Source organism: Aphis gossypii, chromosome 3, assembly GCF_020184175.1.
Source record: "Aphis gossypii isolate Hap1 chromosome 3, ASM2018417v2, whole genome shotgun sequence".
NCBI classification, from domain to species: Eukaryota; Metazoa; Arthropoda; class Insecta; order Hemiptera; family Aphididae; genus Aphis; species Aphis gossypii.
In genome coordinates, this window is record NC_065532.1 from 36792132 (window position 1) to 36815924 (window position 23793).

General features: G+C 28.1%; 3 protein-coding genes across 4 annotated transcripts; 1 reads left to right on the forward strand and 2 right to left on the reverse strand.

Annotated features, from left to right (window-relative positions):
* Positions 1–4639: 4639 nt before the first annotated feature.
* Positions 4640–14324, reverse strand: LOC114122095 (DNA polymerase theta). The gene is made up of 21 exons (XM_027984659.2): positions 14105–14324; positions 13908–14040; positions 13659–13814; positions 13147–13359; positions 12864–13085; positions 12592–12800; positions 12352–12522; positions 11943–12093; positions 11644–11887; positions 11459–11585; positions 9260–10170; positions 8404–8723; positions 8149–8339; positions 7901–8033; positions 7635–7816; positions 7481–7573; positions 7248–7419; positions 6351–6502; positions 6013–6277; positions 5776–5933; positions 4640–5335 (listed from the first exon to the last, which is right to left on the reverse strand). The coding sequence occupies exons 1-21, from the start codon at positions 14276–14278 to the stop codon at positions 5210–5212; spliced, it is 4503 nt and encodes a 1500-aa protein (XP_027840460.2). The 5' UTR covers positions 14279–14324; the 3' UTR covers positions 4640–5209.
* A 28-nt stretch (positions 14325–14352) lies between these two features.
* On the reverse strand, positions 14353–16174 carry LOC126551316 (DNA polymerase theta-like). The gene is made up of 5 exons (XM_050204361.1): positions 15653–16174; positions 15029–15140; positions 14781–14896; positions 14570–14694; positions 14353–14510 (listed from the first exon to the last, which is right to left on the reverse strand). The coding sequence occupies exons 1-5, from the start codon at positions 15707–15709 to the stop codon at positions 14378–14380; spliced, it is 543 nt and encodes a 180-aa protein (XP_050060318.1). The 5' UTR covers positions 15710–16174; the 3' UTR covers positions 14353–14377.
* A 3068-nt stretch (positions 16175–19242) lies between these two features.
* On the forward strand, positions 19243–22650 carry LOC114122092 (heat shock 70 kDa protein cognate 4). 2 transcript variants are annotated; one of them, XM_050204357.1, is made up of 5 exons: positions 19243–19416; positions 20373–20649; positions 20714–20862; positions 20933–22436; positions 22494–22650. In XM_050204357.1, the coding sequence occupies exons 2-5, from the start codon at positions 20442–20444 to the stop codon at positions 22535–22537; spliced, it is 1905 nt and encodes a 634-aa protein (XP_050060314.1). In that variant the 5' UTR covers positions 19243–19416; positions 20373–20441; the 3' UTR covers positions 22538–22650. The 2 variants fall into 2 exon arrangements, with proteins under 2 accessions (XP_050060314.1, XP_027840453.1); XM_027984652.2 differs by having other exon boundaries at positions 20933–22650.
* The last annotated feature ends 1143 nt before the right edge of the window (positions 22651–23793 follow it).

A 23793-nucleotide genomic window follows, 5' to 3' on the forward strand; every position in this document is an offset into this window, starting at 1 on the left:
ATAGGCAATTTCGGTACGTTCACGTGTAGGTGTCTTTTTACGATGTCTCACGCTATCATTAAACGAATCATACATTAAGTGAATATATTTTTCATCTCGATGACAATATTAGCATTAAGTGTTGATGTTCGCGTGGATACACAAATTTTAAATAGCACGCACACATGCAGAATGATTGTTTTAATTTTACTATGATTAAATGTTTACAATTGTATAAAATTATTGTCCTTAAATGGATAAATAATTATTCTTTTTTCGGATTTGTTTACTGGGAGTTAAAGATAGATTCTGTGATAAATAAATAAACCTACTATAAAAATATTTTTACTATTTTATAAGATCTGCATCGCGATGAATCTATTATATTTATTATTTATATTATAACGATGTGTTTCAAAACACATGTGTAAACAATGCTTATATTAGAAAGATATTTGACATTTTAATTTTAATTTCTTAGTATATTTTTATTGATTTCCTTGAATAGAAATAAATCAATAAGATTAAATCTAAACACATTTTGAGTAAAATAATATTTTGATAGTAAAAATTTGTATGATTCGAAAAAAAATAATAATCCCATATTCCTATCTAACCTTTTTAATTTCCACCTATTATTTATCAGTCTTTTGTAGTCAAACATCTTATCGCTATAATCTTGACTTAAGATTATATTTAAGATCGTTTAAAATTTGTTATATCTATACATGACTATATGTTGATCCGGCTCTGCCATTATATAAATTCCGTACTCGCGTACTTCGTAGACTTCGTACACCTTTAAGAATACAACAAAAGCTAATGTATCATGTATGAAGCTAAACTTATAGTATACAACGATATCAGGGCAGTACGGTACCCTTGGGCACAAGCCTCTAAAGAATAAATAAATAATTGAACCACTTATACAGGTACCCGGTTAATATATAAAAATGCAATTTACGTACATATATAACTTAATTATTTAAATAGGGAAATTATATTGAAGGCACTAAGTACGTTTATAATATTATTATTGTTGGGCGATTTTATAAACTAAACCCTCGATAAATATTTAAAAACGTTTTTGAAATTTTAAACTGACAAACCCCGACGCATACACACGCTGTAATGTACTGATGTGAAAATTTTATTTTTTCTAAACAGTTTTTACGATTTAAAAAAATCGTTTGAAAAAATTACCGTGTACGATGATATACACAATCGTTTTGAGTTCAAAACCCTTTTAAGTTCCAGCATAAATGCGTGTTGTAAATAATATATTGTATGTATGTCGTATGACTACAGCGTATAACTATAAAAATATACATACGAAATATTATAATATATAACCATCAAGTACCTAACTATAACTCGTACACTCACATATGTAATAACGTTAAACAAAGTGTGTGTTTCAATATTATAGGTACATAAAATATGGTAAGAAATGTATTTTAAACACACCCGTCTTAACACCGACCACACTTACTATAAGTCTACAAACTGCTGCTAGTATCTACCTCACGGTGTTTAAACTTCAAACGCCTACGTATGTAGTATTGATGAGAATTAAAATCGTTGGATTTTCTCCCGAGACATTAGACGTACACACGCTAAATTCATAAAGTAAAAAATGATTACCCGCACTCGTACAGCGCGTTGTACGTAGAATACGCGCCAGCTATTCATCCGAATTCATTTCGATATTATATAATATTACATCTCACCTGTTTATTAATATCATGTTTCCACGGCCGTATCACTCCCTCGACTTGTCTCATTTATACACTCAGCTACGTCTTCAAGTTGATAAAATAATTGCCATCAGCTGTGACCCGCACCGCACACTCTATACGCATTTGATCACCCTTCCCGCTCCCTTTGTGGGAGATCTCTTTCTGCCTTACCAGTTCTCTCTCGATTGTCTCACTCGCAATATCCAACTTCCCCGCATCGGCATCCTCTTCGTCACAGTCGTGTGCACAATAATTTCCATTATTAATGACGCCTCAAGCCTTCCTTACTATTACAACTCTGTATCATTATTAATTTATTTTTTATTCAATTTAATCGAATCGTTATGGAACTTGTTTACTCTAATAATAAACGTTCTATAATATTATATTTAAAAAAAAAAATTAATGGAATTTCGGGTTCATTTTTATATTTTATTCATTTTTTCATATTCACTGTTTTTTTTTTTTTTTTTTTAACAATATTACTAAAAACTTTAGAAAAGTATATACTATTTAATTAATATTAATGATTTTAATAAAATAATTTCTGATTTTTTTTCAATTTTCTATTTAAAATTTATGAACAAAAATAATTAATTAGTTTTTAACTTACCAAAATCGTTTTAGAAAGAAAACACAAAGTATAACAATACAATTTGACCACTACTAAAAATTAAAAATTTTCATTCAATTATATTTGTTCATTTTTCAATAATTAAGTACATAGTACCTAAGGTAGACTTACCTAATTTAATGTAAAATTCCAATATATTTGTTTAAAAATGTATTGTGGGTTAAACAGCCCAATAATATTATAGATAAAGAACATAATATTATAGTTCTTATATTATATTATCTAAATGTTCAGGATCTATATGAAAAAAACATACTTATATATATATATATATTAATACCAAAATATATTACCTAAGATAAACACGCATTTTACTGTTATAGGAAATACATCTACGATTTCCCAGTGGTTAATAGCCTTAATTTTCCGCTTCGCTTATTCTAAGGCCATAAATAATATAACGTTTGTTGCACTTACACGCCATGTTAAGTTTATAGATACCATAAACTCAGGTTGTGGTAACTGAAAGCCAATAATATCCACATTATTATTTTGAAACTGATGCAATGATAGGTAAATTTTAATTTTGACAAGATAACAAGTAGAATATCGAATAATACAAATAATTATAAATACCTATACATATATATAACCCAGGGTCCTCCGAACCTTTTTACTCGAGGGACGGTTTGAAAATTAACCTCTCCCCCTCGAAAATGGATTTTGAATACGAACCTTACTCATCTTGTGAACTGTAATAGGTACACCCTATGATTATAAATTTCATAACATATTTACTATATTATTAGATACCTATAGTGCACACGTACACACGTTATACGAAAATTTCAAGTATTCTAAACCAACAGAATTATGTATATGATTAATGTCCTATATGACCTACTATATGCTATGAACACGTCATCTAATCATAATATTGTTCTGTGCCACAATAAGACTATCCGACCGTCGAATCGTAGTTATAGGTATATATTCGAGAGATATCATAAAATACAGTCTCGTCTCACTGAAATGGCAAGCGAGTTGTTTGATTATTATTATTTGTTTTCATTAATTTGAGCGCAACAATGATATTATTATCATCATTCATCACCAGAAACGCATTCATTATTTTCATGGTCCGGCGCTAATTCCTCATCCTCCTTTTATTATTATTATAAATGTCAATACAAATTAATTATATACGGTGTCATGGTAGGTATAAAGTAAAATAAAAATAAAACTGAAAAACAAACCCAACGGCCAACAAGGAAAACAAGTAAACACATTTTATTACCAACAAACATGATCTCTCAGTCCTCAGGACACAGATAAAAAAAAGTTTTCCAATACCTAAGTTAACAAATAATATACCTACCTGTTTGTTGCAAACAATTAAAATTAAAAATGTGCACATACAATAATTTGCCGCCAACGCCAATCGCATCCAAACCTCCTGAATACTTATCTCTCTGTCTCCCTTTGAATATAATACTTGTGCGTACAGAGTGATTATAGTAGCAATAAATAAAGAAATACAACCCCTATTTGATAAAAAAAAAAAAAAAAAAAAAAATGGTTAGGTTAATAGCCTTATTACTCCAATATACATTTATTTATATTGCCAATTTCAAAGTTATCTATTTATTATATAGTATATAATATACCTAATATATCAATTACAAGAATCGATATATTCTTATGTATTTATTCGAAGAAATTGATCCAATACAATATTGTCAGTCAACCAACACCGAACTTAGTGTTAATTTTTTACAGGTCGGTTCTGGTTATTATTAAAAACCCAAAAGCAGGGGTGGATTTATGGGGGGGTGACGTAGCAATCGCCGCCCCCCTTGGGCTTTTTTTCTGCTGTAAGCAGCTTTTCCACTTTGTGCAGGTCAGATAACTAATAAGAAATTTAATAAAATATCATATATTTTATGTGCCTGGAGAAGACTTAGATTAATTGATTACTAAAAATGTATTAGTTATACGTATTCGCTATTACGGAAGGTACAAACTTCTGTTTTTTTTTCAAATGAAAACACCATTTTTACCATAAATTATTAAGAAAATACATTTTTTAAATAAATCTCATTCAAGATTCAAACTAGAGTTTTCACAATTGAAATTATTTATATTAAGCATAATAATCCTTATAAATGTTTATTACAAAAATATAAAATACTTGTATATCATTGGATCTAGTATTTATTTAAATTTTAACTATTTGTCAATGTTGACTATTGTTGATAGTTTAAGCTCTATTTTTAAAATACAATAATATATTAAATAGGTATATATGAATAGGTCAATCAATATTTTAAAATAAAAATACTTAAAATAATTTCAACATACACAATTTATTACTCATAAAATAAGTTTTACGCACAAGTTATATCCCAATCTAAATATTAAAAAATATTATTTTAAAAACCCAACAGTAAATGTTCCTCGGTAAATAAAATTGTATTAAAAATAATACACAAGTAATACAATATTTTCAAAAGAATATAAAGACTAGTTAACATTATCACAATACAAATTTTGGCTATTTCAATAATATGAAAATCAATTGAACTAAACATTAAAAAAAAATTGTTTTTAAATAGAATAGTAAATAATTAAATTAGTCCAGCTAAAAGTATTTTGATAATTTAAAATCATGCATAATTTAACACTAAATTAAACATAATTATACAATGAAAGTACCTAATAATGATAATAAAAACGCTAAAATAAGATAACAAATTCAAAATATTAAAAAAAAAAAAAAGTTTCAGTGATTATTAAATATTCAGACTAATAGACATAAATACAATATTTATTTATTTTTATTTAATACAAATAAAAATAAATAAATATTATTGTTAGTTAAAAAATCTTCCAATAATAAACTGTAAAAATGAGATCATTATTTTAAATCACCCCATGAAGAACCCTTTCTCAATTTTACTGGCAATGGTACACATAAATTAACCGCAGACTCCATTGTTTTGATAATTGTCGAACAAGCTTCATCAAGAACTCTATTTTCGACCTAAAAATATCACAAAATAATTCAGTAATTTATAATTGCTAAATATACAGTGTACTCTCAATTATCCATAGTTTTCGGTGGAATAATCTGCATACATAATATATGTGTACAAAAAAAAAAATATCTTTACAATTTACAATGCACATGTGTATCTTTAATTTTATATTATAAACTTTAAAATATTTGCATAATATTATATGAATGTTTAAATGAAAATAAAACTGATCTACCTAATTTAATTTTCCTTAAATATTATTTAAGATTACATGATTTAATTTTTCTAATAATACATGTATGTAATTATAACATTTTTGTTTGAATTTTAATTTTGAGGAATTCTTCGTGGATACTAAGCTATCCTATTCTGTGGATAATCAAGAGTACACTGTAGTTATAAATTGAGAGGACTATTTTTGGTTCAATGTGAATGTAATACTTACATCAAAAATTAGTTCATCGTGCAAATGCATAACTAATTGAACTCGTGAATTGAGAATACTTTGGTTAATAATTTTATCAATTTTAATCATAGCCATTTTTGTAACATCAGCAGCACTTCCTTGAATAATTGTATTAATTGCCTGACGTTCGACTTGAGCTAATAAAAATATTTCATGAAATTAATTTTAAAATATATCCTTTATTACTTTGTAAATACAAAATAAATAAAAACGTACATTTTATCTTTGGTACTTTACTATTAATATCTGGGAAATGTCTGATTCGTCCACTTAATGTCTTTACTAACCCCATTGATCTGCATTGTATCAGACATTCATTAAAATACTTGTTAACACCAGGAAATGTACTTTTGAATTCTGATATTAATTTTTGCGCTTCATCTTGAGTAATATTCAAAGTTTCACTTAAAGTAACTGCACCCATACCGTACAACATACCATAGCAAACTTGTTTAGTTTTCTGCCTGAGTTCATCACATACCTGAAGATATAAAATTAAAATATATTCTTAGCACACAATTAAATGTAAAATACAATTATACTTTTACACAAACCTCAGTCTCTGGAATATTATGCCATTTGGATGATAAGTTTATGAAAACATCACCAGGAGATGTAAGAGCAGATAACAATATTGAATCCTTAGATAAATGAGCGAGTATACGTAGTTCAATTTGACAAAAATCTACCGATACCAGTGTTTTATCTATGACATAATATTATATAATATATTCTAAAATTTGATTTTGTTGCTTTAATATTTTTAATACACTCAAAACAGTCAAAACTAATTTGAATCTGTATAAATATAAATTGATTAACATACAATAATCAGCACGCATTTTCTCTTTTTTTAAAAAAAAAAAAAAAAAAAAAACACTGTATACCTAGTGGTAATTGTTTACCAAACATTTAGTTCTATTTTCAACAGAATCAATATGAAGGTATTATTAAGTAAATTATAAAAAAAAATAGGTATAAGGTAATCTTGCGGCTCATTATATAAATTATGTACTATATTATTCTTTTTTGTAAGATATTTTATAATAAAAAGCATTACTAACAAAATTACTAATTAGACTAAGCCTAAAATATAGATTTATATATTTTAATGATTAGTTACTTCTCAATATCAGCAATATTAATGGTATAACTTTTATTGTCTCCTTAAAAAAAATCTATGGAAATTAACTAAACATGAATTTTATGAAGATTGAGAATTCAATGAATAGATGATAAAAAAATGTCAAAAATAATAAAATATAGTCAATTTACTAATTATACCCAATTTTTTCAACACAAAATATTTAGTGACTTCTATGAATACAAAAATAAGTTGAGAAAGAGATTTAATAATTTTAATCTTTCTCAACATGTTGTGTGGAAGTTAGGTATATACCAACATTAGATATTCATAATTAATATACAATAATAATATTAATGAAACTAACCTGACTTTGAGACAAATGCTGATCTCAAACTTAATATTTCATTCTCAATAATATAGTCTTTGGGTATATTTTGTAAATTAGGTTCATGCATACTTATTCTACCTGTATTAGAATATGTATTACTGTCACAATAAACACGATTATTCTGTAGTGTTAAATACATATTGATATGCTACAAAATAAAAAAATTAATAAATAATTGTTTTAAGAATATTTACTTTAACTATACTTACAGTATTTCTAAGACAGCTTAATTTTCGCCAATTTTGAACCAATTCAACCAATACATTAGGTGAACTATCAGATAATTTCAATTTTTTTTTTACCTATTCAATAAAATTTAAATATTAAAATCTATTATTAAATGAAATAACTTTTAACACTTACTTTGGCCCATTCTAATGGGGATTGCATATTAAACTTTATTCCAGAATGTTCAAACACTTGTTTAGAAATATTGACCATTAGCTTATTTACCGTATCATTTAACTCTATCAAATGTTCTTTGTTTAGACCAAAACCATACAGTTCCATTTTTGCCAGTATAATTTGAATAGGCATCTCTATATCTAATAACAAATTAATAACAATTAAATTATTATTACTAGGACAATAAATATTTTATAATGTGAACTTGATGTAAATAGTTTTACCTTTAAATGTTTTGTAAATATATATTTGTTTAAGTTGGTGTTTTAAAGTTGACATTAATTTATGAGTGATAAATGCATTAAAAACTGCATCATTAGTTTGTATATTGCCTTGGTAGTTTAAGTTCCATTGAACCTAATAGACATTTTTTCGATTAATAGAATTCAATTATGAATATATTTATAGTCTTACAAATAAACAAAAACCTTTTTAATTAAAAATAATAAATAGTAGTATACATAAAAATTACCAAATTGTCCAATGAATTTTTTTGTTGACCGTTTATTAGCCAATCAGCAACAAAAGGATCTCTAAATTTGCAAACAGGATTAATGTTACAACATTGAGAGATAATTTTGTAACTTAATTTAGCATCAGTTATGTTAACAGTTAAATTTTTATTGGACAATAACTTTTTCAATAAACTTAAACCAGATAGACCTATTAGAAAAAAATAAAACAATTTATATTTATCAAGATTATTTTACAATAAAAATAAACATACCAATCTTATTAAAATCTACATAATGTACAACTGTTTGTTTATACCACGTAATGGCAAATCCATTTAACACTTGATCATTAAATTTAAATAATTTTGCACTTCTATTATTTTCTAAACTTCGTCTAACAATTCTAGCACCAATTTTCTGTTCTGTACTAATTTCTTTAGATACATTTAAAGCTAATGTTATTTCTTTTCTATGTTTAATATCTGGAAAATGATCTCGGGCAAACAAATCAATATTTTCCATTAGTTTAGTTTTATATGCCCATGTGTCAAGTTTTGAATTGGCATTAACATTAGGTTTAATTGGAGATTCTCTAAAATAATAATAAAAAACAACTATCAAATACATGTATATTATATAAATAATATATACTCAGAAAAATAAATAATTAATCATATGTGTAACTTGGAAAATTTGAAGAGATTGGAGTCCACTCATAATATTATCGATTAAATTTTTACTAAACAATTTTAAAAATGCATATTATGCTTAATATAAATTAAAATAAATAATAATTGTTATTATATCAAAGTCAGGATGACTTTATTAAGCCAAGATTATGTGATTCACTTGTAATGATCATTAAAGATTATCCATAGTGAACGAAAAATGAACAGTGTAAAAATAAAATTATCAAAACATATCATTGGCACTAAACAATGAACAAAGTTTGGCAATGTTGAACTCTCTTAAGAGTAAATTAGAGTAAATCATTATCATTAAATAATTGAAAATGAACCAAGTAAACGTAGTTTCATCATGCCTTATGTTTCTGTCAAAAAATGCCTAGACTTCAGCCCCCTAACTTAAAAGCCTAGTTACACATATGTAACAATAAAAAAATCATACTTGCGAGGAGATGGTCCACTAGATGAAGTGTCTTGGGAACCTGCAATCATGTCTTCAGAATCTGATATAGTTAAATCTTTACATGTCATAGCAACAACATTATTTTTCTTTGGAGATATTATTGTATTTGACATTGAATTAAAAGAATTTTGAAATGCTAATTGCATTACACTTTCACTCATTTCTTTAGATATTACATTCAAAGTTGTATCCGTTTTTCCATTGCTATTCAGTAGTTGATCAAGTTGTGTGTCAATCCTTATTGAATCAGGAAACATTGTGCTTTCAAAAAAATTACTTGTCTCAGGAGGTTTACTACAACTTGTTGAGGGTTCTTCAATTTTTTTATATTTTGGTTGGGGTTCAATAAAAATATCATTTAAACTATTTTTAGTTTGAGAGTCTTCTTCTCTTTTTCGTTTTTTGGACCCAACATCTCTTTGACTCATTTCCAAAATAATTTCTCCTCCATTATTACAATCCCATTTCTCTTCTAGTTCCTTGGGTATATTGATGTTAATCAATTCAGTTAAATATGAATCACTAATTGATTTACTACTAAGATTATCTGAGTTATATTTTTGACTAACATTCACAGTAATACTAAATTTAGTATGTTCAAATGAACCTTCAAAAAGATCCAAACTTTCTCGCTTATAATCTTTATTAGTTACTTCTTCTGTTTTAGTGTTCGCACAATCAGTTTCAGCAAATAACTCCACACTTTTTGATGAATTAGATAAATTTTGAACAGAAACATTTACCAAAGATTTTACTGATTTGTCACTTTCTTGACTATTTTCAATCACAGTAACATCTCTTGAAGTAGGACGTATCTTCACACTAGTGTCTAAATCTTCTTCTTCATTGTTATTATCAACCCAACTTGCTGATTTAAGACCAAGTTCTCTCTAAAATTAAATAACAAAAAAAAACTCTTAAATAATTTTATTGAATGTATATTCAATATTAATTCTTTAACAATTTATTCAATAAAAACTAAAGAGGATGTATTACCTACATGTTTTCTCTGTTTTTGAAAAGAGCGTAACATAACAAATTTATATTCAGAAGTTTTCATTTAGCTTCATTAATTTACTAGGATGAATTTACCTATTATTAAACTAAAAGGTAACAACATTTTTTGATGTTTGCTAGAAATGATTTTCAATAATCTATTTTTGAAGTATGTTATATGTAAGTAAAATATTACAATTACAAAATGTTCAAAATTTATAACTAATTACCTTCATAACTTCATAACTGATTTATTGTTTGGTGTGCCACCTGAAGTTACTCTTATACGAAACATATTATATGAATATATACAATAAATATTATGCCTAATGGCACACATGAATAAAGTAATAGCACAAATTTAAACATATTGTAGACAAATTGTTGGTAATTTAAACAAAACAAAAAGATTAATTAGCAAAACCAATTACAGTTTTCATCTAAATCAATTTCACCTTTTCTCAAACAATTGTTATCTTACTAATAAACATTATGAGTACGTAACGATAACAACTGAATTTATCATATTTGTTTATTTGAACTTTGAACATGACTATCTATACATAAATACTATCTTTTATAAGACTTATTATACAGTTCTAAGATTTGTGAACAGTACATTCCAGTTAAGAAGACGTCCCACCTGCATGTGTTGTCTCCGTCTTACACATATACGACATAGACAAAACACATTGCGCAATCTGAGTAGAATTTGGTTAATTTTGGTTCTACAGTAAATATATAACCTGTTATAAAATTGAATTGTGACAATGTTTTGGAGAGTTAGACCATGAATTTTTTTTTAAAAATGAAGGTCATTTAAAAATGTTCACTTTTTTGTTATTTCTAAACAATATAATGAATGTTATATTGCAAATAATAGAAAAAACACACAGTCTTACCCTCAGGAATATTGTCATAATTCAATTTTATAATAGGTATATTTATTCTAGAACCAAAATTGAGCGAATTCTACTCAGAACTGCGTAAACACATTTGGTCTAAATCGTACGAGTAGATGTAAACAACACATGCTGGTCCGACATCCTCTTAAACACTGAGACTTCCTCTTAAAACTAAATATTTCATTGAAGTTAAATTTCCAATAATTGTTCAAATTATAAGACAACTACAATTACTGGCAGATTAATAATATTTACTACTTTATACTTTGAATCTTACCTGCAAAAGATGTCTTGCTTCGTTTATAATAAATATAGCCGCTTCTTTTTCATTAAGAGCAAAACGTCCAGCCAACCAAATATTTTTTCGTTTATCTTCATCATCGGTATTATTATTATTTATATTACTAAAAAAAAAAAAAAGTAAATCTTAAAAGTACTCATAAACTATTTTAATGTACTTACCTTTGATATGGAATTGCTTTAGTAAGGGTACGCTGAACTAATCGCAAATCAGCTAATGCTAGTTCAGGAATGGTTTGTATACCTGCATTATACAATGTCCGGGCAGTGATTGAGTTTAAACAGTCCAATCTTAACAACTCAACAAGTTGTCTCTGTACACCAAACTGTAGCCTTTCAGAAAACTGTGATATTAACAATTCTAAGGAGGACCAACCAAGTCTCTTACAAAATTGTGTTACCATGCCTAAACAGAATAAAATTAAATAAAACCTATAAAATTAAAACATAATTTATCTCACCTGCAAAAGTAGAAGATGATTGCTGAAGACTTTGTAGAAGACCTTTAGATGTACCATATTTTAAAACGACAGTGTTGATGGGAACTTCATTTATTAAATCATATAGAAGAAGTGATGTATAAAATCTTCTATGAACAGCTAATTTATGTTTCTAAATACAATTACAATCAATTAACTGTGTTTCAAACATAAAAAAATAAACAACTATGCCAATTTAAATATTGTGCAAACTAGGCTAATATTTGTGCAAGGTTATTATTTATTTATTTATTTTATAATAATTTTATTATTTATTATATAAGTTATATAATACATAATGCAAATTTAAAATATTTTAATAACTTTTCAGCTTTTGTCAACTACATAACAATTAAATTTGATTGCTATAAAAATAAAATAAAAAACATACATCTGAAGACGTACTAAAACTGGTTCCAGTCATAGCTTTAACAATAAATCCCTCTTCAATACCAATCATGTCACCTACTTTACGCATAGAATTTGGTAACTTTTCCCACACTCCCAAAACTCTAAACCAATCCAAATGTCCAATCTGATCACTTACTGAATATGGTGTAATCTAAAGTAAAAAAAATTAATTAATTTTATTTACAGCCATACTACAATATTTATAAATAATCTGTCTTACTAAATAAAGTAAATGAAGTTCAGAGTCAAGGACAAAGTTTTGTCTCGCTCTATCTAGCTCTTTAATCAATTTTAGACCAATTTCAGGTGTAACAGATGCTGCAAGACAAGCTTGACCTAGATTAGTGGGAGCTAATTTATTATCACTTTCTCGTACAAATTGATGTTCAATTAATAATTTTAAACACTCGTGGATTGGAGTTTTATTCACTAGAAATATTTAATAACAAACTCATAAATTAAAAACATTAAATTATTATGTTGAATTCTTACAGTTTTCACCATTTGATATATAAAGTAATGTACACTTTATATACTCAAAAGCTTCTTCTGTTGTACAAACAACACAACCGGCAACTACTTCTAACAACGCTCGTTTTAAACAGCTAGAAAAATCTCCAACTCCTAAACAACTTTTAATTGGAGGAAGGTTTTGAGTTGCAATTTCTTCACCCATTCGTCGTTCATTCTCATTACATATTAAATAACTTTCTCCTAAAATATAAATGAAATGTTTAAAATGACAATAATATTTATAAGCTTGATATAAACAAACCAGCAGTATCAACACCCATACGACCAGCACGTCCAATCATCTGTCGATACTGTAAAATATCAATAGGAAATCCATGGCAATGTGGTGATCTTACAATCACTCTCCGTGCAGGTAAATTTACACCAGAGGATAAAGTTGATGTGGCAATTAATACTCTCACTATATTTTGCTTGAATGCACCTTCGATTATGTCCCTTTCGTCCATAGTAAGACCTTAACAAAATTATAAATATGTTAAAACTTAAATATGCAAATTAATAAGTTTTCACTAACCTAAATATCAATAATTTATACAAAAATAGTTATAGAATTATATCAGTCAAGTTTGAAAAAATGTTATAATGTTTATATAAGATTTTAAGACCAAAAGTATTGATATATATTATGTATTGCTTAAACAAATCATTTTCTAAAAATGTAAAATAAGCACACCACCAACAACCATCAATATAAATTACTAACTTAAATATGCAGTAAACACAACATTTTTTAAAATTATAATAAAAAATCACCAGCATGATGAAAAGCAACACCAAATGAAATGGTTTTACTTAAATCAGTTTCAAGACCAACGGGACATCTCCTAAGCTGCTCCAATACATCTCCTAGATTTTCACCACTTAATTGATTTCGTAAATCAATTCCAACTTTTGATTTATTAACTCCACCTAAAATTAATACAAATGGTAGAGTAACATTTAATTTTTATTGTTATTCATCAATTCTCCATTTAAATCAAAAATAAAAGCAAACATAGTTACCTAATCGTTTAATTTCAGACGCAATTTCAAGAGCTAAAGATTCGCACCATTTTTTAGTAAAACAGAATATCAATATCGAATATCCTTGAAGAATTGTATCAATACACAAATATTTGATATCATCTGGATCATTCTAAATATTTATATAAAATATAGGGTGATATAAACAGTACAATTTAATATTTATTGTTCATTACTTTAATTAAAAAACTAGGTTCAATTGTGTGACTTAAAGAAAGATTGTTGGCATTATATACATTTTTTCCAATTTTTAAATATTCCTTCAAAGGGACTGGACGAAAGTTTGTCTGATACAGTGTAGCATCTAACCATTTTGCAAGCATTTCTAAATTTGGCAATGTAGCAGACATACCAACAATTTGAATTGATATATTACTTTTCTGTAATCAAATATTTTATAGAAAAAATATTTTAAGGTAAATAAATAAAATATGGTTTTAAATAATTACTTACATTTTAGACATGTATTTAATTTTTGTTAGCAATAATTCTAGTAGGTAGCCTCTATTTGAATCACCTAGCATATGTAGTTCGTCTACAACTATACAACCAACATCTTGCAGTCCATCCTCCTCCATCAGGCTAAAATTAAAATCATTGTCATTAATTTTATAAACATTAATGTCTACTATATAACTTACCGATTTATTAAACCATTAGCTTTTTCAATAGTAGCAATAGCAATATTTACAGAACGTAATCCCCCTGCTGGAGTATAACTGCCCATAAATCCAGCAACTCTTTTATTTGTTCCTTCAAATAATTCCTGTATTAAATAAAATATTAAATATTATTGACTAGGTACTAATTTAATAAATTCAACTATAAAAATAATTCAATAAAAAAAATTACTTGAAAATATAACATTTTTTCTCGTACAACTGATACAAAAGGAAGGATTATTAAAACTTTTTTATCTCTTTCTAACACTGTCTGCATTGTTAATAATTCAGCTACCATAGTTTTTCCTGAAAATATAACAATGGTTAATAAAATGTATTATTATATAAAGATTATTAACTACTAGTGAAGTATATTAAAATAAAAAGAATAATCATAAGATTAAAAAAAACTATAAGAAAATATGTAAAATTAAATACCAGCTGATGTAGGCGCCGAGTACACTAAATTGCGACCATCCAATACTCCATCACTAGTTAGACATTCCACTTGCCAAGGAAACATTGATATAATACCTCGTTTTTTATAATTCTAAAATGAACAATATATTTTTTTTACACTTTTATGATAAAAGACAATGAACCAAATACAATTAAATGGATTCCATGTCCACATGTGTTGTTTCTGTCTTACAAATTTATAGTAGGTACTGAAAATTTAAGTTCAGCAGAACGCAATAATAAGTCGTTAGCTTTAATACTAAAATTAATTTACATAATAGGTATCAAATTTAAAAGTAAAACACTATCTTGAGTATTAATGCATCTGGTTTTTTAATGATATATTTATTTTCAAGTTATTTATGGCAATGCAAAATATTAGTTTAAAAATACTTATAACTCATACAATGTTAAAATATCATAAAGAAATTCAAAATATAAACAAAAATAAAGTTCTAACTTTAAATAATATTATAATAGATTATTCACTTTTATGGTAAAATTAACAAGAAAAAATTGATTCTACTAATTTACTAAGTTTTATATTTGAGAATAGGGCGACAATATGTACATGTGGCATTCCTTTAAGTATAAAATATTTACTTCAACGATTTGAGCAGGCAAACCCCACGAATCAATACTGCACAAATCATCGGTCATTGTAGGTTTTTATATTAAATTATATTAAAATTGACTATATATTACAGTAACATGAAAATAAAATAAAACTGAAATAGACTTATGCTTTGCATTATTAATCATAATTTGATGTGAATGAGATGGAATCAAAAACATTATTAAAACATAATTATTATTGACATTTATTTGTTACGACAGTAATGCAGTACTTGGTAATGCAATTATCACACTATGTAGGTAGTAGGTAGTAAGTACATACTACATACTATACATAGTGCATTTAGTAAATGTAAATTAAAAAATTATTAAATAATAAATAGTAAATTGCATTTGTTTTTGTTTACAAATGAAAAAAAATATGTTGTAACACTGATAAGGGAAGTGTTCAAAAATCAAAATCCAGATAAGACCGATATTTTGGCGCAATTTATCGTTTTTGACACCATGAAATAATCGAAAATCGTTGGATTCGCGCACGATGTAGATAGTTTTAGGTAGGTGTGGATGGTTATATTTCTACTATAGGTAGTGTGGTACTATAGAATAATAAAATATAAATAAACAATGTCCATCAATATGTTAATAATATGTATATTATTCAAAACAAATATACTTAAATAGACAATATTGCTTATAAAATATTTTCAAATCGGCCTTCTTAGCTCTTCCTGGTGGACAATTCTGTAACTAAACTGCCGTAAAAATGGTACTCATTTATTTCTCATACGTATGATAGTGACTACACCGTTTTATGTACATCGTGGATTCGCGGCAAACGTAAGTACATCAAGTACTCACGTTTATCTAATAATACCTACCACTGAACTAAATTTAGTTCAGTGAATAATACCTACTAGAGAGTCTAGATAATATTATCACAGATTAAATCATATTTAATCTGTGATATTATTATTATCTAGGCTCTCTAATACCTACCATAAAATAATACATTTTTACTTCTTTTGTTTTAATAATATTCAATTTCAGATTAATTCTAATGATTTAAAACAGTAGAATTTAATTTTAATTTTTTCAACTTGTAGCAATGAGTGTAAATAATATTATGTTATCAATTAACCAGTTCAATGACCAATGTTCATGTGTATATGGAGTAATTATGAGTAATAAATTATAATTATTACAATTAAAAATTCAATACTTAAAAAATAAAAAACTTAAATGTTTACGCATATTGATATTTTGTACATATCAAGTGCATATATTTTCAAATTACTCCATCTGTGATACTTTCATTAAAAATGATATACGTATTACGTAGATACAATGTTTTACTACCTATACTATACGTGCTTGGCTAGGACTTCAAGAAACAAATGTATTTATTACCTATATAATATAACATATGTAATATCCATAATACTAAAAAAATGTGGTCAAATGGATAACGCTCTGCTATACATAGGTACCGAGTGGATCATTATAATACCTATAATATAGGAGTGTTAAATTTGAATCCAATGATACTATGATAGGTATCATTGTATTCCAACAACGATTCTGAACGGAGATGATTTGTCAGTGTAGGATATATGTTTTAAATTGGTTGATGAAAACGGTAGTTTATGTTTTAATGATCTGAATACACCAAAATTTAAGTTTTCAATAATTTTATTATTGTAAGCCACACTTATGAAAATTTTAGTATTAAATTATAAAAAAACTTTTATGAATTAATCCTATACATAACAATTTGCAAATATTCATGATTTCAACAAATTTTTATCAATATTTGAACTTCAAACGCTAATAAAAAAAAATTATGCCTAGTATTCTTATAATTTTTGAATCACTATAATAGACTAATTTATGAAAAACTTTGTATTCAATTTTCAAGTATTTTGACTTGGCCAAAAAATTTTATCGATATTTATAAAAAAAAAAACTTAACAAAAACGAATATTTCAAATTCCTATAAATATCCTTTAATAAGTGAAATATTTTGAAAATTAAATTAGGTATGTTAAAATAATGACAATATAAAGAACTGGTGAAATTTTCAAGTATACCTATCTAAGATTTATACTCTATAATAATAACAAATATTGAAAATCGATTGAGGATAAATCGTTTCAGTAAAAATTTAAAATTCAATCGCTCATAACATTTTTCCTATGAGAGTTCGAGTGTTCTCTATAGCTATTTGAAGGAAAACGTATGGAAAACTTAATGTTGAATTTTTAAACCTTAGATATAAACAGAGGCGTATTCAGGATTTTGCTGCCCAGGGTACACATTTTTTTTTAAATTTTTAAGTTTTTTATCGTCAGTTCAAAAAAAATTACTTAGAAAATCGAATATTCCAGTTGTCTAAAACAACAGCTCAAAAAAAGTCAACATTTTTTGAAAATTTAACTGTGTATATAGATAACGCTAATATAATCATTTGGTAAAAATTTCAAGTATTTGCAGTGATTATAGTTTTTGAGTTATAACTATGTATAAAAAAATCGATTTTGTCAACGGGTTTTGAGTAAAAATTCTCGTTTTTCCGTCACTTCTTTGTTTTACCCGATTTTTTTAAAAACTACTGGAAAATTTTTACTTTTAACCTCTACAATGCATCAAGGATACCTCTATTCACTTTGCTATCGGAAACCACCCCCGAAGTTTGAAATTTAAGTATTATTTCGACAAGTAATGCTGCACACTCACAAAAAAAACACAAATCATTTTAAAATCAATATGTCATTCATCACTCATCATTTCGTTCAAAATTTTAAAGTGTATAAAATAATTTTTGAAAATGAGTGAATTAAGTACCCCTAATATCTCTTGAATATTTGCCTTAATGAGGGATAGCCCGGGTTGGGCTGAAGTAGGTACCAATTTTCAATTCCATGTCCTGATATATCAATATATCAATATCAATTGAAGTTATACATCATTGAATGTCACTTGTGAGTTGTAAATGTTGTGACTGCACTATTGTCACTCGTCTTTTGATATTTTCACGATCGATGAATATTAATCACATAAGATTATTACGTTTAAATACCAGTTGCAAAATAATTACAACGTTAATTGGTCTGTATAGTATGGGACCCATAAGATGTACCTATTATATTCAATATAAGTGTCTTTCAACCAGGCAAGGATATTTTTTATTTTATTCTACCGCAGAAATTGTTCGACGTAATGTCCTGTTTGACGTCAACCGCGGTTTGCCAACCGTACAATTATAATGCCAAGGCTAAAATGTCGTCCACCTTAGGTGCCAAGGCCAAACCTTAGAAACACGTCTATAAGAACACGTCTGAAAATCGTAAACGTTCTTGCCTTTCGTCGGGACTCAGGATCTGGTACTCTGGTAGTCTGGTGTAGTGAGTAGTGACTATTTTAGAGTGGTTTACATTCGGTAAACGACCGAAAATTATACATTTTCGAAAATATTTCAATAAAATTACAAAAACATGATCCTCCAAAACGTTGGGCGTGTTTTTTCCTCCATGAAACGTCTAGAATGTTCTAGAGCCGTCGTTTCCCACCATAGATCGAACAGCACTGGGAAAATTTATGTGTGCTCACTGTGCTCCGTGCATATACCGACAACGGTGAATGAATTTCATTATATACATTATACGTTGACTACCGCCTCCCCACCAAACCCACTAAATACTATAGTCACGACCACAGAAAGCGCTACAGCTACGCTCTCGACATTCGGCATCTTCCATTTTGTTCCTGTACTCTACGCGAGATACTAGTCTGTAAGTATTATACCTATTCGTTTTTTATTTTATCTTGTTTTCAACGTCCAAAATATATTCGATTTTATTACCTATGCAATTCACCACATTAAAAAACAATTAGTTTTCAAAACCAAGTCATTAATATTATTTTTTCGGCGTAACAACAATATATCAGCCCCTTAATGCACCTCACGATATATGCAATAGGTACTGTTTTAAGGTTATATTCAAACTTGGTGTGAATCCATTGTTCTTCGTCTTACTGAATATTTTGTTTTATCCACTTGCTGTGTCTCATTGTTAATTTATCTATTAGGTTTGTCAACTTATATTTTGCCGACCGTATTTCTGTCTTAGTTAGGAGGTACTCAGCTTATTCGCGCCATTTACTGAATAGGTAACCTATAAATGTTCATCTCGTGTTTTCCACGACTCATTTTTATTTAACGTTTATATCATAATAATCCAACAAAAGTATTACATTTATTTTCGTTCTATTTAATAACTATTGCATTAGTATTATTTCCTGGTTACCTGTTGGACCAAGGCCGAATTCCAATACTGAGTAATAATTTGATTGGGAATAATATGGTGATAATCGTATCATTTTCAGCAAATTGTTACATCATCGATATATTTTTGATTTAATATCCTATTTGCTGTTTATTTAAGTTTTTACTAGGTAGTTTTCTGTTATTACTCAAAACTAAAATGAGATAATACTTTAAATAATGACTAATTTTATTGAACCTTTAATGTATGATACATAGGTATGCTGCATCATACTATTCAAGTATTAAACTTAATTAGGTTTATTTGTCATAACACAACATAGCACATTATATTTGTATTGTACTATAAATGGACATGATTTTTAATCGTTCTGTGTCCTTGTACTAAACACATAATTTCAATGTTGAACTATCTATGCTGTTCTTATAAACTAATGAAGTTTTATTTTTTTCTATATACAGGACTTCTTGTCAAACTCTTAAGACTTATTTATATATTCCTTACTACACATACACTCCATATCAAGAAAAATGGCTGCCAAAACTCCTGCTGTTGGTATTGATTTGGGTACAACCTACTCTTGTGTGGGTGTTTTCCAACACGGTAAAGTAGAAATCATTGCTAATGACCAAGGAAACCGTACTACACCCAGTTATGTCGGTTTCACTGATACCGAACGTCTCATTGGTGATGCTGCCAAAAACCAGGTCGCCATGAACCCCAACAACACAATCTTCGGTAAATATTAAGATACTAATATCTTCATTGGTTATTTTATTGTACTAATATTTTAATATTATAGATGCCAAGCGATTGATTGGTAGACGTTTTGAAGATGCTACTGTACAAGCTGACATGAAACATTGGCCATTTGAGGTAATCAGCGATGGTGGCAAACCCAAAATCAGAATTTCCTACAAAGGAGAAAACAAAGTCTTCTCCCCAGAAGAGGTAATGTTCTTATTTTACTTAAAGTCATGTGTTAATTTTTAATAATAATTTTTTTTAAATGGTGTTTTAGGTATCATCCATGGTTTTGACCAAGATGAAGGAAACCGCTGAAGCCTACTTGGGAAAAACTGTATCAAACGCAGTTATCACTGTACCTGCATATTTCAACGATTCCCAACGTCAAGCTACCAAAGATTCTGGTACCATTGCTGGTTTGAACGTAATGCGTATCATCAATGAACCTACAGCCGCTGCCATTGCATACGGTCTTGACAAGAAGACATCTGGAGAACGCAACGTTCTGATCTTCGATTTGGGTGGTGGTACTTTTGATGTTTCCATCTTGACCATCGAAGATGGAATATTCGAAGTCAAGTCCACTGCTGGAGACACTCACTTGGGAGGTGAAGATTTTGACAACAGAATGGTCAACCACTTTGTACAAGAGTTCAAACGCAAGTACAAGAAGGACGTGACCACCAACAAAAGAGCCTTGAGACGTTTGAGGACTGCCTGCGAACGTGCAAAGCGTACTCTTTCCTCTTCCACCCAAGCAAGCATTGAAATTGATTCGTTGTTTGAAGGTGTCGACTTCTACACATCCATCACTCGTGCTCGTTTTGAAGAATTGAACGCCGATCTTTTCCGTAGTACCATGGAACCCGTAGAAAAATCTCTACGTGACGCTAAGATGGACAAGTCTGCCATCAATGACATTGTATTGGTTGGAGGTTCAACCCGTATCCCCAAAGTACAGAAATTGTTACAAGACTTCTTCAACGGCAAGGAATTGAACAAATCCATCAATCCCGATGAAGCTGTTGCCTATGGTGCCGCAGTACAAGCTGCCATCTTGCACGGAGACAAATCTGAAGAAGTCCAAGACTTGTTGTTGCTCGATGTCACTCCTCTGTCTTTGGGTATTGAAACTGCTGGTGGTGTGATGACCGCTCTCATCAAGCGTAACACAACCATCCCGACCAAACAGACCCAGACTTTCACCACCTACTCTGACAACCAACCCGGAGTCTTGATCCAAGTTTATGAAGGAGAACGTGCCATGACCAAAGACAACAACTTGTTGGGAAAATTCGAATTGACTGCTATTCCCCCCGCACCACGTGGAGTCCCCCAGATCGAAGTCACCTTCGACATCGATGCTAATGGTATTTTGAACGTCAGTGCTATTGAAAAGTCTACCAACAAAGAAAACAAGATCACCATCACCAACGACAAGGGACGTTTGAGCAAGGAAGATATCGAGCGCATGGTTAATGACGCCGAAAAATACAAAAATGAAGATGAACAACAAAAGAATGTAATTGCTGCCAAGAACAGTTTGGAATCTTACTGTTTCAACATGAAGAGCACCATGGAAGATGAAAAAATCAAGGACAAGATCCCAGATACCGATAAAACTGTAATTCTTGATAAAGTCAATGATACTATCAAATGGTTGGATGCTAACCAACTAGCTGACAAGGAAGAATATGAACACAAACAAAAAGAATTGGAAGGCATTTGCAACCCAATTATCACTAAATTGTATGCTGGTGCTGGTGGTGGTATGCCAGGTGGTCCCGGTGGTATGCCTGGATTCCCAGGAGCTGGTGCTGGTGGTGCCGCTCCAGGCGCTGGCTCAGGAGCTGGTCCAACTATTGAAGAAGTTGATTAAACTATTCGCTATTCAGCACATTCCTACATCATATGAACACCAACAGATGACTTGTGTTTTTTTTCTTATGCATTTACTTTCTATTGATAATAAAAGCAATCATCAAATGTTTATTGATTTATTTTTATTTTGGTTCTTGTTCACCCTGACAAATCGTTCACTTTCAAAATGTGAAGATTTATAATTTTAGCCTAATGATAGTTCCTTGGTTTATGATTATTAGAAAATGTTTTTACACAAATTTCTAGAGATTAAAATATTAATGATTTAATTTTAAAGAGTTGATAAGAATATTTTAGGATACTATGTAACATGAATTAAATGTGGTGTAAAATTTGTGGTTGCTAAAATTTCTAAAATTAATGATTTTATATTCATCTTATAAAGTCAAAAACTCAAGACACTATTAGTCATTAGATGACTTCTTGATTCAAGTAATGGAATAATAGTATTATATAACATGCTAGATAATAAGAAATATACTTAAGTAAAACCACTTAACTATCTCTGAGGTATCAAGTAAGTCTTGCTGTAGGTATGTTAGGTTTAAATTATATGTATACAAATGGCGATTCTGATCAGAAACCATATTATTAGTTAATATCGCCAAGTTACATGTTTTATGGGATAATTATTAAAATCAATTATTTTACTAAAGTTAATAAAATACTTTAAAAATGATATTGCGTCGATTAAATTCTAATCCAGAAAGTTCACTCAAATATATTATTACAACAAATTAAAGAACATTATTTATCGATTAAATAAGTAATTTATTAGTCCGACTATGAACTTGAAACGAATGTATTATTTGTATTGGTAATATTTTTATACTTACCTATATGAGAATATATTTTGTGGAATCTTGTATTAAATTTTCAAGAAATCTTATCCATCACTTAATTTATTATTGATTGATATTTATAAAAGAAAAAATGTAAATTTCTCATGTTTATTGTTATTTTTTTTAAATAAATAAATTATTTTAAGAGAAATAATTTTTATGGGTAATTATCGAATATTGTAAGTATTTGAACTTGAAATTCTCATAAAAAATTAATTGGCTTTCAAGATGAATTTTTTTTTTCATGTATAGGTTGAACAACTACTAAAGAACCTAATATTATGCTTTTATTTCTATCCAATAAATAATTTGTAATCAACATTTATAAAAAACAAAAAAAAATAAAATTTCTTATGAAAAAAACTGCTTGATATTTATCGAAATATTTTGAAAATTTTATTGTAAATAGAAA